A 12,577-nucleotide genomic window follows, 5' to 3' on the forward strand; every position below is an offset into this window, starting at 1 on the left:
TCCTCCATTCCCATTTGATGCTGCCTGAGTGGCAAAAGGCTGATCACTGTGTCACTGCTAGATCACCTGGGGCACCAAGCCAAGAGCACAAGTGGCATAGCTAGTGCTTTGGAAATCATGGGTTTGGTACAAATTGGCAACAAAAAACAAAAACAAAACCAAAACAAACTAAAAAAAGCACAACCACAAAAAAAAAAAATCCAAACACACAAAAAAAAAGAAAAAAAAAAGGAAAAGATGAGGTAGTAGAAGTTGCCTCCAAGTCCATATTAAACATGTTCTTTGCATCTTCATATAAGTTGATTATCTGGAAACAAAAAAAACAGGGGGTAATATATTTTAAAAATGCAATCATTTTTCTTTTCTTCTCTGTTTTTTTTTTTTTTTTCAAACTTGGATTAAAATCTTTCTATAGTCCTCATACCAACTAGAAACATTCTGAGCCCCTGGTGCAAAACAAACCCACTATCCTACAGAATAATCCAGCCTACTTATATTTGATCTTAATGTTAGCTGCAAATTTCAACAGTGTCTGAGTGATGCAGGTATTCTGACTTATAGTGATACACAGAAAAGAAAATGTAAAAGAGAAAGAAAAGAGAAAAAAGGTGAATACTTTTGCATGTGGTGACATTTTCTGACACAGTCTGGTTTAAATTCACTAATGAATTTCAGCAACAACAGGGAAAAATTAGTCTTTCCTCCTCCCTCTTCTCCCACCTATCACTTCTGTCAAGGCTCCTGACTGACAGAGAGTAGGATTTTTGAGGGTGTTTTTGTATTTGTAAAATATCAGCCTTAGGTCTGGCTCCATCTCCTTGGAGCACTCTGTGCCTTTCTGCAGGGAGATTTTGGGGGCAAATGAGCCAGAGAGGTTACTCATCACTGATGCTCTTTTGTGGTAACTGCACGAATAGTTCTGTGAAAAGGTGAAGAAATATAAATTATGGGCTTCTGTTCCCACTTGCAAGGGGGCTTTTAGAAACTCCTGCTCTCCTGGCTAGTAAAAATACCTTGAATTGATAAGTATACAAATGCTTATGAAATCCTAACCACCTCTTGTTTATCTTAATAAACTAATATTTTATACCTTGTGTATGTTGCTTGCAGCACCTCTTTATGCACAATGAAAGTTTCTCAAAATGTCCTAGAAATAACAAAAGACCACTGACTCTAGGAAAGGAAGTTGTCTTTGAATCCTACTGTGCTTTGTCAGCTGTGTCCTGTTGGGACACTGCTCATCCTCTTCTTGGAGACTGCATTTACTCCATGATCAATGTTGGTAGAACAGTGAGTTCATGTGTATGTCCTACCTTGTGTGATTTACAGGGTTGAAATCTTGACCTTAGGCTTCACCACTAAGATCACAGGTTGGTAAATCAAGCAATTAAAGTTTAAGGGATAAGGTTAGTATTTAAATATAAGACATTTTAATTCAAATTATCACAAAATGACTGCATTTTCATTATGAAAAAAGTAAGCTACAAAATAGATGTATTAAGCTCTGTAATTTTCTCTAAATTTTATATTGAAACTGTATTTTCAATTATTTATCTCAATACTTAATTTCATCATTCAGTATTTTCCAAGACATTTTCTATAACCAAATGATGCATCATTTCCCTAGGAGGCTGAACAATTGTTAGGAAAAGTAATTGCTTACATACAGCTCTATTAACATTTGGAAAAGTGCTCAAATTTCTGAAACAATTAAGAATTCAGAGATCAGATATATCTACCTATTTTTCCCTAAAACCTTTAATGCTCTTGGGGTACAGTTCTGAAGACATTAAAAGTAAAATACAAATCATTATCCTAATGGATAAATGGAGTAATTCATGCAAACAGAGGTGCTGGGATCAAGCAGCAGCTCAATTACCTGTCAAAACAGGAGCCAGAATCTACATCTGCTCCTCCCTGGCAAGACACATCTTCCAGATAAGATTGTAGGAATGTTCTCTCTCTCCTGGTTTGGTCCTTCTGGTCATTACCTCTTGCAGAGCTGGCTATGCTGCTCCTCGTTCCTGCTCTGACCCTCTTTGGCAGTCAGAATAGTTATCTACTAAGTTGGTCACCTCAGGGCACACAATCACAAAATCCATGCTAACCCACTATCCTGGTCAATGTCCTATGCACTAGACACGACTCTTTCATCCTTTAAAAGATTTTCTCCAAATCACAGAAAGTTAATTTTAATATCAATTTGCATGATGCATACCAGGGAGCTGCCAATTTGTCCCTTTGTTTGGTGTATTGGATTTGTGAAGTAATGTCTTGGCAGCAGGAGGGGCTACAGGGGTGGATTGTGAGAGAAGCTGCTAGAAGTTGTCCACATGTCCAACAGAGCCAATCCTAGGGGCTCCAAGATGGACCTGCCCCTGGCCATGGCCAAGTCCATCAGTGATGGTGCTAGTGACACTGGGATAGTGTATTTAACAAGGGGAAATTGCACAGAAGCAAATGCAGCCAGAGAAGAATGAGAGCATCCAAGCAAAGAAGCCCCATACACCAAGGTCAGTGCACAAGGAGGGGCAGGAGGAGCCCCAGGTGCTGGAGCTGAGGTTCCCCTGCAGCCCATGGTGCCGACATGGCAAGGCAGATGAGCTCCTCCAGCCCATGGGGGAGCAGAGATCCACCTGCAGCCCGTGGAGGAGCCCACGCTGGAGCATGTGGAAACATCTGAAGGGGAAATATCTGTGACCCTGGGGGAAGCCTGCACTGGAGCAGGCTCCCAGCAGGACCTGTAGAGAGAGCTCACAATGGAGCAGGTTTGCTAGCAGGACTTGAGACTCCACAGGGCACCCACACTGGAGCAGCCTGTTCCTCTAGGACTGCACCCTGTAGGAACCACACCGGAACACTTCAGTAATAACTGCTGCCTGTGGGAAGGACTCCTGTTACAAAAATCCATGGAGGGCTGTCTTCTGTGGGAATAATCCCATGCTGGAGCAGGGGAAGAGTGTGAGGACTCCTCCCCTTGAGGAAGGAGGGGAAGAGACAGCATATGCTGAAGTAACTGCAGCCCCCATTCCCCATCCTCCTGCAAACCTTGCAGAGACAGGTAGAGAAAATTAGGAGTGAAGTTAAGCCTGGGAAGAAGGGAATGCTGTGGGAAAGGTGGTTAAAGATTTGGCTTTATTTCTCATTACTCTACTCTTAACTGATTGATAGCAAACTAATTTCCCCAAGTCCAGCCAGTTTTGCCCACAACTAATTGCTGAGCGATCTCTCCTTGCTCTTATCTCCACCCATGAACCTTTTGTTATGTCTCCCCTGTCCAGCTAACGAGTGATGGAGCAATACTGGTGTGCACCTGGCATCCCATTGAGGTCAGCCTACCACATTCAGGAAGAAAAAACTCAGGGAAACTTTCCCCAGGGCATTTTTATCTAAGTTGTTGGTATCTCCTTCCTTTTTCCTTTCTCAAGTAAGTCCTAGGTGATTTAAGTCCAGCTGTGAGGAGTCTCATCTTTCTGACTCACTACAGAGGGAATACAGGCAGCAGCAACTCTGGGGTGCTGCAGTGTTGGGTATCCAGGTTTCTCTTCAGATGTAGCCTAGTTTCTCTGTGAAGAAAGCATCAAAAGCCATTTTGGAGTGTAGTAGTCAAATTTATTTCCACTGTAGAATCACACTTGTTTCAGTAATGAAAAAATAATCTTTGCAGAATAAAAGTAAACCTGTAGTGGTATAAATATTATTTACTTGCACACAAATTCACCTAAGTCACTCAACATATGTTTAGACTTAGTATTCCCACAGTTCTACATTTCCAATGCAGTTAACAAGACAGTTACTTGCAGAAAGATGAGAAAGGTGAAGTCTGGCTCAGCTGGGATTTAAACATATATGAAATAACAGAAAGCTTCCTTCCTTGGCTTTTTGGTTTTGTTATATAACTACATTGCCTATGAAAAATACTAACAGCCTTCAGCACTGACCATTTCTGTTTGTCTAATTAAAAGATATTACACAGAGAGCCACATAGCCAGACCTTGGCACTGGCCAGGCAGAACCAGCAATGAGTAGAAGTGTTCAAGCTCAGAGGTTCTTAGGCTGTACTCAGTCTCCATTTCTGAGATTCCTATCACCAGCTACTGCCTTCCAAGAACAAACAAGGTCTAGCAATTTCCTTCAGGGGGTCATCACAGACTCAGTAGACAGCATGCCTGGTCAATCAGTAAATCCCTGTGCTATGCTAACACAGGTGCTTTACCCCATACAGCATTATTAATGGTGAGGTGAAACCAACAGGCCAGCTCATAGTATGTATGACTGATGTGTAACTTTGCCTAATATGAATACGTCACCCAAAAAAACCCCACCATAAAAACTCAAACCTATTTTCTCCACTCCCATTCAGTTCAAGCCATGGAACAACAGTAAACACAACTGCAACGAATTTAACTTGCACTTTAACTTCTAGATAACTCTTCAACTATTTTTCCCAATTATGGATGTGGAGAAAAAAAAAGGAGGGGGGGAAATAAAATTTAATGAATTGCTCTCATAATGACTCTGTATTCCTGTGTTCTGCCGAAATCATACTTCTTTACCATATAGGCTATTGTCAGCACCATGTCCTCACAGCAAATGCTGATTTATTCTGATCCTTCTTTCCTGTTAGTAATGACAAAAGTACAAGGTTCAGCCTGGATTCTTCTCAAGGCCTCTATGAGAGGAAGACACCGAACTAATACAGCAAAATACTGAAGACAAGAGAACATAACACTTAAGTTCTGATACACTGGAAAGCAATTTCACATGTAAGATCATTTATGTAGGCACACTGACATATTGAGCACCATTTTTTTTTTCAATTTAACATCAACATTCAACTCTGAACAGAAGAATGTTAAGCCTTTAGGACAGTTTCAGTATCAAGAAAAGAACTACTTCTAATTTAGAAACATCAAAACACTAATGTTGACACGTTAGCTGAGATGTTCACTGCAAGTGACCCTCTCTCTGAATTCGAAGGCGCTCCTTCTCCACTTGCAAGCGCTCCTTCTCAATCTGCAGCTTTTCTGACTCAAACTTTAGGAAGTGCAGCCTCTCTTTCTCTAACTGCAAACGTTCTTTTTCAAGTTTTAACTTTTCAGTTTCTAGATCCAGAGGCTGCATGATGGGTTTTTCAGTCTGGGTGAGGTCATTTTCCAGGGCAGGTTTTTCAGCATGCAGAGTCTCTAGCCTGAGTTTCTCCCACTCTATCTGAAGTCGCTCCTTCTCAATCTGCAGGCGCTCACGCTCCAAGTCAATGTGGCGCAACCGCTCCTTCTCAATCTGCAGGCGCTCCTTCTCCACTTGCAACCTTTCAGCTTCGATGTCCAGTCGCTGCTTCTCCAGCTCCACCTTTTGCTTCTCCAGATTAATAAGCAAGTGAGAATCTTCATAGGCTAGCCTAGCTTGAGCAGAGCTCAGATTTCCAAACTCTTCAATGTGGGGGAAGTCTGGTAGGTCATTTTCCTTTCTCGAATCTGGCAGAACTGATGACAATATTTCTTCTTCTTCTTCCTCAATAGGAAACTGCAGAGAGGAATGCAATGGACAAGAATTACATTCCAGTCTTTGTGCCAGAACAAATTTGTTACTTACAACTTTACTGAAAAGAACATACTGCATTTTTTTCATCATCTTTAAAGCAATTCAGAAGTGTTTAACTTATATTTTGTGAAATAACCATGCTACGTCAGAAGATTTTTTTATCATTACAGGAAAACAGGCTGTATCTGCAAGTTAATATCTGCTAATGAAAAATGGAAAAAGCTTGTCAGTGAACATAGAAAAACATCCAGAAAATACACCACAGTAGTTATTACAGATAATTCAGAAAAACTGATAAAAAACTGGATCTAGAAGACCATATGTTGTTCTTACCTTTCATAGATCTGAGTGACATTTATGTAAGCCACCAGGCATTTGTTGTGACTAATTATTTATCAGAGCAGATGGATCCATAGGCTACGTGTTATGTAAGCTAGCCTAACCTTCAATAACTTGGGCTCATCCATTCCTAAAAAAACATTTAACACTGACATTTTTCACATGCTCCAAACTCTTCCAACTCTATTAAGTGGGTCAATAAGCAGGACTTGTTTAACCATTTTGTATTATCACATTTGCTATAAAGCTATTTGTGACACATGATGAGGTGGTTAGGACCACTGCTCTCAGCAGTCTGCAACATTTTGTGTAGTATCACAAAATGTGATACTACACAAATCTCTTTTGTACTATGAATTTGTACTTACAAATTCATAGTACAAAAGAGATAAATTCTCTCCCAATATGCATGCTGTAAGAGAAAGGCAAACTGAGGAAGACAAGCATTTAGAAAAACGTTAGGACTAGGAGAGCCACTGCCAGTCCTCTAGCATTAGAGAAGACACACACTGCTCTTCAGCAGTGTCTGACAGCAGTTCTCACTACCATAAAAACCAGCTTACACTGGTTTTCTCCCAGCATACATATCAATGGAGTTAAGACAGGATTTGCCTCCCACTCAAAAAAAAAAAAAAAAAAAAAAAAAACTCAACAAAAAATTCCCCCCCCCAGAAAACCCAAAGCAATAAAATATCCCAAACAAAATTGTTTGAGTACCCCTTTTGGAAAAGACAACTATGTATTTAAAGAAGAACAGCAAAACTATCCCAACATTTGACTGCACTCCAGCTGGTTGGCTATCCCAGGACAGTCACAGTACTACTAGGAGTATCAACTTGTCTATAGAATCCACTACTGCTTGGCAAATTCACAAGAAAATTCTGAAAGAGAGGAAAGGCTGACTGACTAATTCAAGTAATGTTTTCATCTCCTGTAGGTTCATTTCAAGAAATGCAAGCAGTATCCTATTTCTTTCTGCACCATATTTCCTTCTGTATTCTATTTCTTTCTCTACCTGCAAGTAAAATTTACTTTCATTTGTTAAAGGTGAGCACTTCTCTGTTCATCCATCAAGGCACTCTGAATATTAATATGACCAGTTTCCTTCAACAGCATATTTTCCTTGCATTGACTCAACTAATTCTTATCTGTGGCACACACAAATGGAAAATACAAGTGCAAAGACATACTCAAAGTTTGGGGATTTCAAGTCAGTAATCAACATCCAAGACCTTATAGACAATTCCAAGTTGCTAGATTTGAACACCATGTCTCTGGATTATATTTATTTCTACAGTTTAATTCACACATTCAGAAAAAAACAGAAACAGATGCTATGAAGAAACACAGTAAAAAGCCTTATGCTGAAATGAAGCAAATGCCATATTGTATATAGCTCACGTATATCAGTCACTCACTTCAAAATTCTGCGGGTCTTCCTCTTCCTCTTCTACTTTGATTTCTGTTAAAGATCCCCCGGCTTCTCTGAAGTCAGTGATATTTTGCCACTCAAAACTAGATTCAATTGCAAATCCCATTTTCTCGTCCATATCTTCATTGAGAGAGTCATCTAAATTGGATGAAGGAAGGTGAAACCCAGCACCTACTACTTTGATGTTTGCATTCAGATGTTTTCTCTTCATGAGTGCTCTCCAGTCAAGGTATCGCCTTTTCACTTCTGTCCCTGTTCTCTGCTCTCCTTCACCTACAGCATTGACACACTCTGCTATTTCCTCCCAAGCTTTCCGTTTCATCTCATTAATTGTTGTATTAAGTTGCTTCGAAAAGAGTACTTCTCTCCTTTTTCTGATTTCCTTAAGGAGAGTTTGAGTTTCCTGAACACTAAAATTGCTTTTTCTTTTTCTTTTTAACTGTTTCATTTTTTCCATGCTTAACCTAGTAATTTCACCACAGCAGACTACAGAGATGATCTCACACTAATCAGCTACTAATACAAATAACTTTAAAAGCAAAAGAAAGCAGAGCTCAGTTCTCATGAAGTACATTTTCTCTTCACTTTGTTGTATTTTTCTATTTGTCAGGCTTCCTAAGAGAAAAAGAGCAAACAAGATAAATCTCCAAGGTATACACCAGATATTTTCATTTAAAAACTTGACTCCTAAGTCATCATTTAAGGATTGCATACTTTGAACTAACTGTTTATTTGTAAAGGAAAACCATTTTGATGAAACTTTAAATACAAAGTAGTCATAGATACTTCCTCTACTCTCCTACAAATTATAAAACCATGAATATATTAATATGTCCATGTCACAAACTGTAAAGGTTGATTTGGTATTGATTTGGATTTCCATTACAAAACTACAGATATTTTCCTTCAGCTCTTAAGAGTTTTGTCAGTCGGGATTTCCTTAAGACTGAAATTTGACATACACATTTTAGTTTGAATACTCAACTATTTACAAAAGAAGCTGCAATTGTTATATCATTACTTCAAAAACATGACATGTTTAGGGAACTGAAATTTCTGAGACACATTTTAAATAAGAAACCATTTTCATTTAAAAAAAAAAAAGTAAATCAATATGAAAAAGTGAAATTTTTGAGGTTTTTCTAACTTAACAGAATCATAAATAAAAGAACTGGAACAGTCCTGTTGAATCTCACAAAATAACTACTAGTTCAAACAAATGTCATTTATTAGAGACATTTTAACAAGAAACAGATTTAAGGCACTATACGTCCATGGTAAAACCCTCCTGTGTCATTCTCAGGCTGCTGAACATCTCCTGTCAGATACCATGGCAGCTTTACAGTTCATCCGGTGCTCTACCCTCAGCACCTGCTGGTCCTGTGCCTGATGCTGAGGAGAACATGAACCCCCCTAACTCACCTGACAGACTGTGTGCAACTCTGCGGAGAAGGGGACTGTGAGTGGGAGGAACAGGGGACTATTAACACAGTAATGAATATTATTACTGCATTAATAACAGATCAAATTACCAAAAAAAAAAAAAACCAAAACAAAAAAAAAAAAACCAAAAAAACCCAGAAAAAACCAAAAACAAAACAAAAAAAAAAAAAAAACCAAAAAAAACCCAGAAAAAACCAAAAACAAAAACAAAAAAAAAAAAACAAAACAAACCACCAAATCCTGGAAGCAAAGACTAAGAATCAAAAAAGGCTCTTGCTCACAGACTGCTTTGCAATAGGTTCAGTTTAGGATTATTCTGAACAGTCTTTTGTACCATGTTACCTACCACTACAGGTAGCTTTAAAAGTCAAGTGGGCTAGGGATTCACTATACACTACAGGCAGCTTCAAGCTCCTGTTTGTTCACTGTTCATGCAGTAGAGACATTGGTCCACCTGAAGGGAAATGGCTCCCAGATTACAGATTCAATTGTTACCAACTAACAGACTTAATTCTTAAATAACTCCCTCCCAGCTATACAGGATTCTTAAATTACTAAGTATTTTTCCTCCTATTGTTCTCCCTAAATTTGGTTAAAGCATACACAACAGCACACTGCACTACAACCCACCACTTGGGGAACAAGGTCTAGTAGTTTAGACGTTGTTCTTCATCTCTGATGTACTACTGACAATAAATAAGTGGCTCACTTGCAGTCTTCCACATCCATGTTTTCTTTCATAGCCAACAAACACAGAAAAATAAACAAAAAATAAACTGGGTTTCCCAATCAAATCTTCATCATCTTCCAAATACAATTCTACATCAACATGGAAAATGCTGACAGTTAAACTTTTTCCTTAGCTCTGGAGAGGGCTGAGAGTTAAAACATGCAAATGTCAGGCTACCTGGTGGGCCAGCCCACTTGCACCAGTGCCCTGCATCACCTGACTGATCTCCCTAGCTCAGCTTCCCTAAGTGTCTAATCTAAGTTTTGGATTTGATGCCATAAGCCAAGGATGTGACCTTTAAGAACTACAATACTAACTTGGAAACTATTGGCATCCAATTCCTTTACTAGGTAAAGCTTTATTTTAGACTTTTATTTAAAATTTTTGCTAGAGCACATCTCATACAAGCCCCTGACTTTCCCAGTAAAACATCAGCAAAACCTATATATTTTAAAACTCATGACTATCAACTTCCAATTGGTAAGGACATCCTGCCTCTTTAACTCTTTCCTTTTTGATAGCACATTGCTTTGTTAAGGATAATTCCTTTCTAATTAATAAAAATTGAGTCAGTGAATTGTCTTAACAGTATATTAACGGTCAAAGATGGCTCTGTGTACCTACCTGATCATTATTATCTAAAAAAAGCTGATGTTTGGGATATTTGGTTCTGAGCCCTTGCCAGATGTTCTCCAGGATATTACTCTTTCATGAGGAAAAATGAGCTGTTACATACTCAAAGTACCTAAGAGATGGGAATGTAAATAAGCTAGGATTTGTACACCTTCTAGATAGCTACAGGAAAAATACCCTAATATTCCAAACCTCAGCAGCTGGGATAGCATTAATGCTCATCTTAGTAGCTGGGACAAGGCTGTGTTTTAGATTAGTGTACCAGTAATGTTGGCAACACACCAATGTGTTGGCTGTGGTTGAGCAGTGCTTACTTTAAACACCAAGGACTTTTCAGTTTCTCATGCTCTGCCAGTGAGAAGGTGCACAACAAGCTGGGGAGAAATTGCAATGTAAAATGCATACTTTGACAGTTTGGGTAGAAACATGAAGTGCTGGCTGAAAAAACCCAATTCTGATGACATTATAAAGACCTCAAGTTATTCCAGAAAAGATGGCAACATGGAGCTTCGATTTTGGGCCTGTCAGGCCAAAAGCAACCTGTGATCAAGAAGGCTCTCATCACTGCACAAAAGAAATACAAACTGTTGGGGTTGAAAATAAACAATTACTGTAAAACTAAGCTGGAAACTCCATAGACAGAATATGCATACACTGAGTACGTCTGACATAGTTAAAGACAGAAGCATCCTCATTCTGCCTCTATCTTTTCTGTCTCTTTTGTTCACACCTTCTTGTCCAACCACATGTTGGACCAACAACAAAAAGAAAAAATTAGCAAATGCACCAAAGAAACAATGGAGCAAACAAAAAGATCCATGCATTCGCCAGGAGTGGAAGACTGTTGCTAGCATCAAACTTAAATTTTACGAAAATCATTACTTTTTACAATCTTTACAAAAGATGATGTCTTGATTTTATTTTAAAACAAACTTTTAGGGCTCATGCTTGAATTAAAAAAAAAATTCTAATTACAAGGACCTACTATCTCTTAGTTTTCTGAAACAAAATTAGGGTCCTGAGTATCTTCTGCCTAAGGCTTTCTAGAAAACTTTTTCGTGATTCCTAAGAGATGGCTTCGTTGGTTTGGAGCAACTTTATGCTTTTGTGCAAAGGTTTTTACTACAGGAGGATCTGAGTGCTCAACACATCAGCCCTGCAAGAAGCCTGCGGTTTACACAAACTGCAAAGCAGGCACAGAAGGGAACCAACAGCACCTAAAAGGATAATTCAAAGAAGCAGGAAGAAAGCGCCGAAGATGGGAAGCAGCTGGGGTTCAGGCAATTGAAGGCACAGACTTATCAGGCCGAAGCTGCCATTCCCCTGGACGAGCCACGGCCACGAAGGGGAACAGAAGGCCCCATCCCGGCGCGGGAAGCGCGCTGGGAGCCGCGGCTCCGGGCTCAGCGCGGTCCCAGCCGCAGCGCTGCAGGGAAAGCAAGGCGTCAACAAAGGGAGGCGGGGGCACGGCCGGCTGCCCGGCCAGCACAGCCCGAGGCCCACGGAGCAGACGGGCCCGTGGGCCCTGCGGCGAGCCAGGGCCTCTCCGGCCGGCGGGGCCCTGCGACTCTCCCGGGAGAAGGAGAAATAGGAACGGAACCTCGCCGTGGGGAGATAAGACGGCGGGCAATCGCCTCATCGCCCCCAGGGGCCGAGGGCGACGGAGCTCCTCCGCTGCACCCCCGCGGGGGCGGCGGGGGCTGCCCACACGCCGCGGGGGGAGCGGCCGCCCCATCCCCGGGCCGGTCCCGCCGCCCGCCCCGCCCGGTCCCCGGGGGCCGCGCGCGCGACTCACCTGCGCCCGGCGCTCCCCTCCGGGCCGCCGGACCTTTAACGGCCACCGCCCTCCCATTGGGCGAGCTGCCTGCCTATCACTCTTCTCCGCACGCTTATTGGTGCTCCATGTCTGCTTCTTTCCCCGCCCCGCCCTGCCGCGCCAGGCGGGCCGGAATCCCCATCGCTCCTCCGCCGGCGGGGCCGCGCCACGCGCACCCGCCGGGCAGCCATTGGCTGCAGCCGCCGCTTGTCTTCTCCAGGCGTGCCGGTGATTGGCTGCGGACTGTAGCCCGCCCCCCTCAGCGAGAGACCCTCCGCGGGGTGGGTGTGGTGCTGTCGCTTCGCCGGAGGGCGCGGAGTGGGGTGGGGCTCGGCGCCTCAGGGCCGCAGCCTGACGGCGAACGAGGGAAAAGCAGTGCCCGCCCGAACGTGCGGGATAACCGTGCATAACCCGCCGGTCTGGCTGCCAGGGTTATGATTCTGCTACCCAGAGCGAGCGCACGGTATCCGGCTGTTCGTCCTGAACTTCGCGGTTTATTATTAAAATGGAGAAATGACGTCTATCACATCCTGTAATGAAAGCAATAAGAGTAATTTTCGGGAAGCACTGCACCACGCCACTGATGTGGGTGAATATACACATAAAACGCTTTCCTGGAGCTTTCGGGCTTGGGGCTCCT

General features: G+C 41.8%; 1 protein-coding gene across 2 annotated transcripts; it reads right to left on the reverse strand.

Moving 5' to 3' along the window:
• Positions 1–3,596: 3,596 nt before the first annotated feature.
• MSANTD4 (Myb/SANT DNA binding domain containing 4 with coiled-coils) lies at positions 3,597–12,065 on the reverse strand. 2 transcript variants are annotated; one of them, XM_050975263.1, is made up of 4 exons: positions 11,917–12,035; positions 10,113–10,233; positions 7,302–7,930; positions 3,597–5,526 (listed from the first exon to the last, which is right to left on the reverse strand). In XM_050975263.1, exons 3-4 carry the CDS (start codon positions 7,770–7,772, stop codon positions 4,948–4,950), a joined length of 1,050 nt encoding a protein of 349 aa, XP_050831220.1. In that variant the 5' UTR covers positions 7,773–7,930; positions 10,113–10,233; positions 11,917–12,035; the 3' UTR covers positions 3,597–4,947. The 2 variants fall into 2 exon arrangements, with proteins under 2 accessions (XP_050831220.1, XP_030090642.1); XM_030234782.2 differs by lacking the exon at positions 10,113–10,233 and having other exon boundaries at positions 11,917–12,065.
• Positions 12,066–12,577: the final 512 nt, after the last annotated feature.

The sequence above is a fragment of the Serinus canaria genome, chromosome 1 (assembly GCF_022539315.1).
Source record: "Serinus canaria isolate serCan28SL12 chromosome 1, serCan2020, whole genome shotgun sequence".
In the NCBI taxonomy this organism is placed as follows: domain Eukaryota; kingdom Metazoa; phylum Chordata; class Aves; order Passeriformes; family Fringillidae; genus Serinus; species Serinus canaria.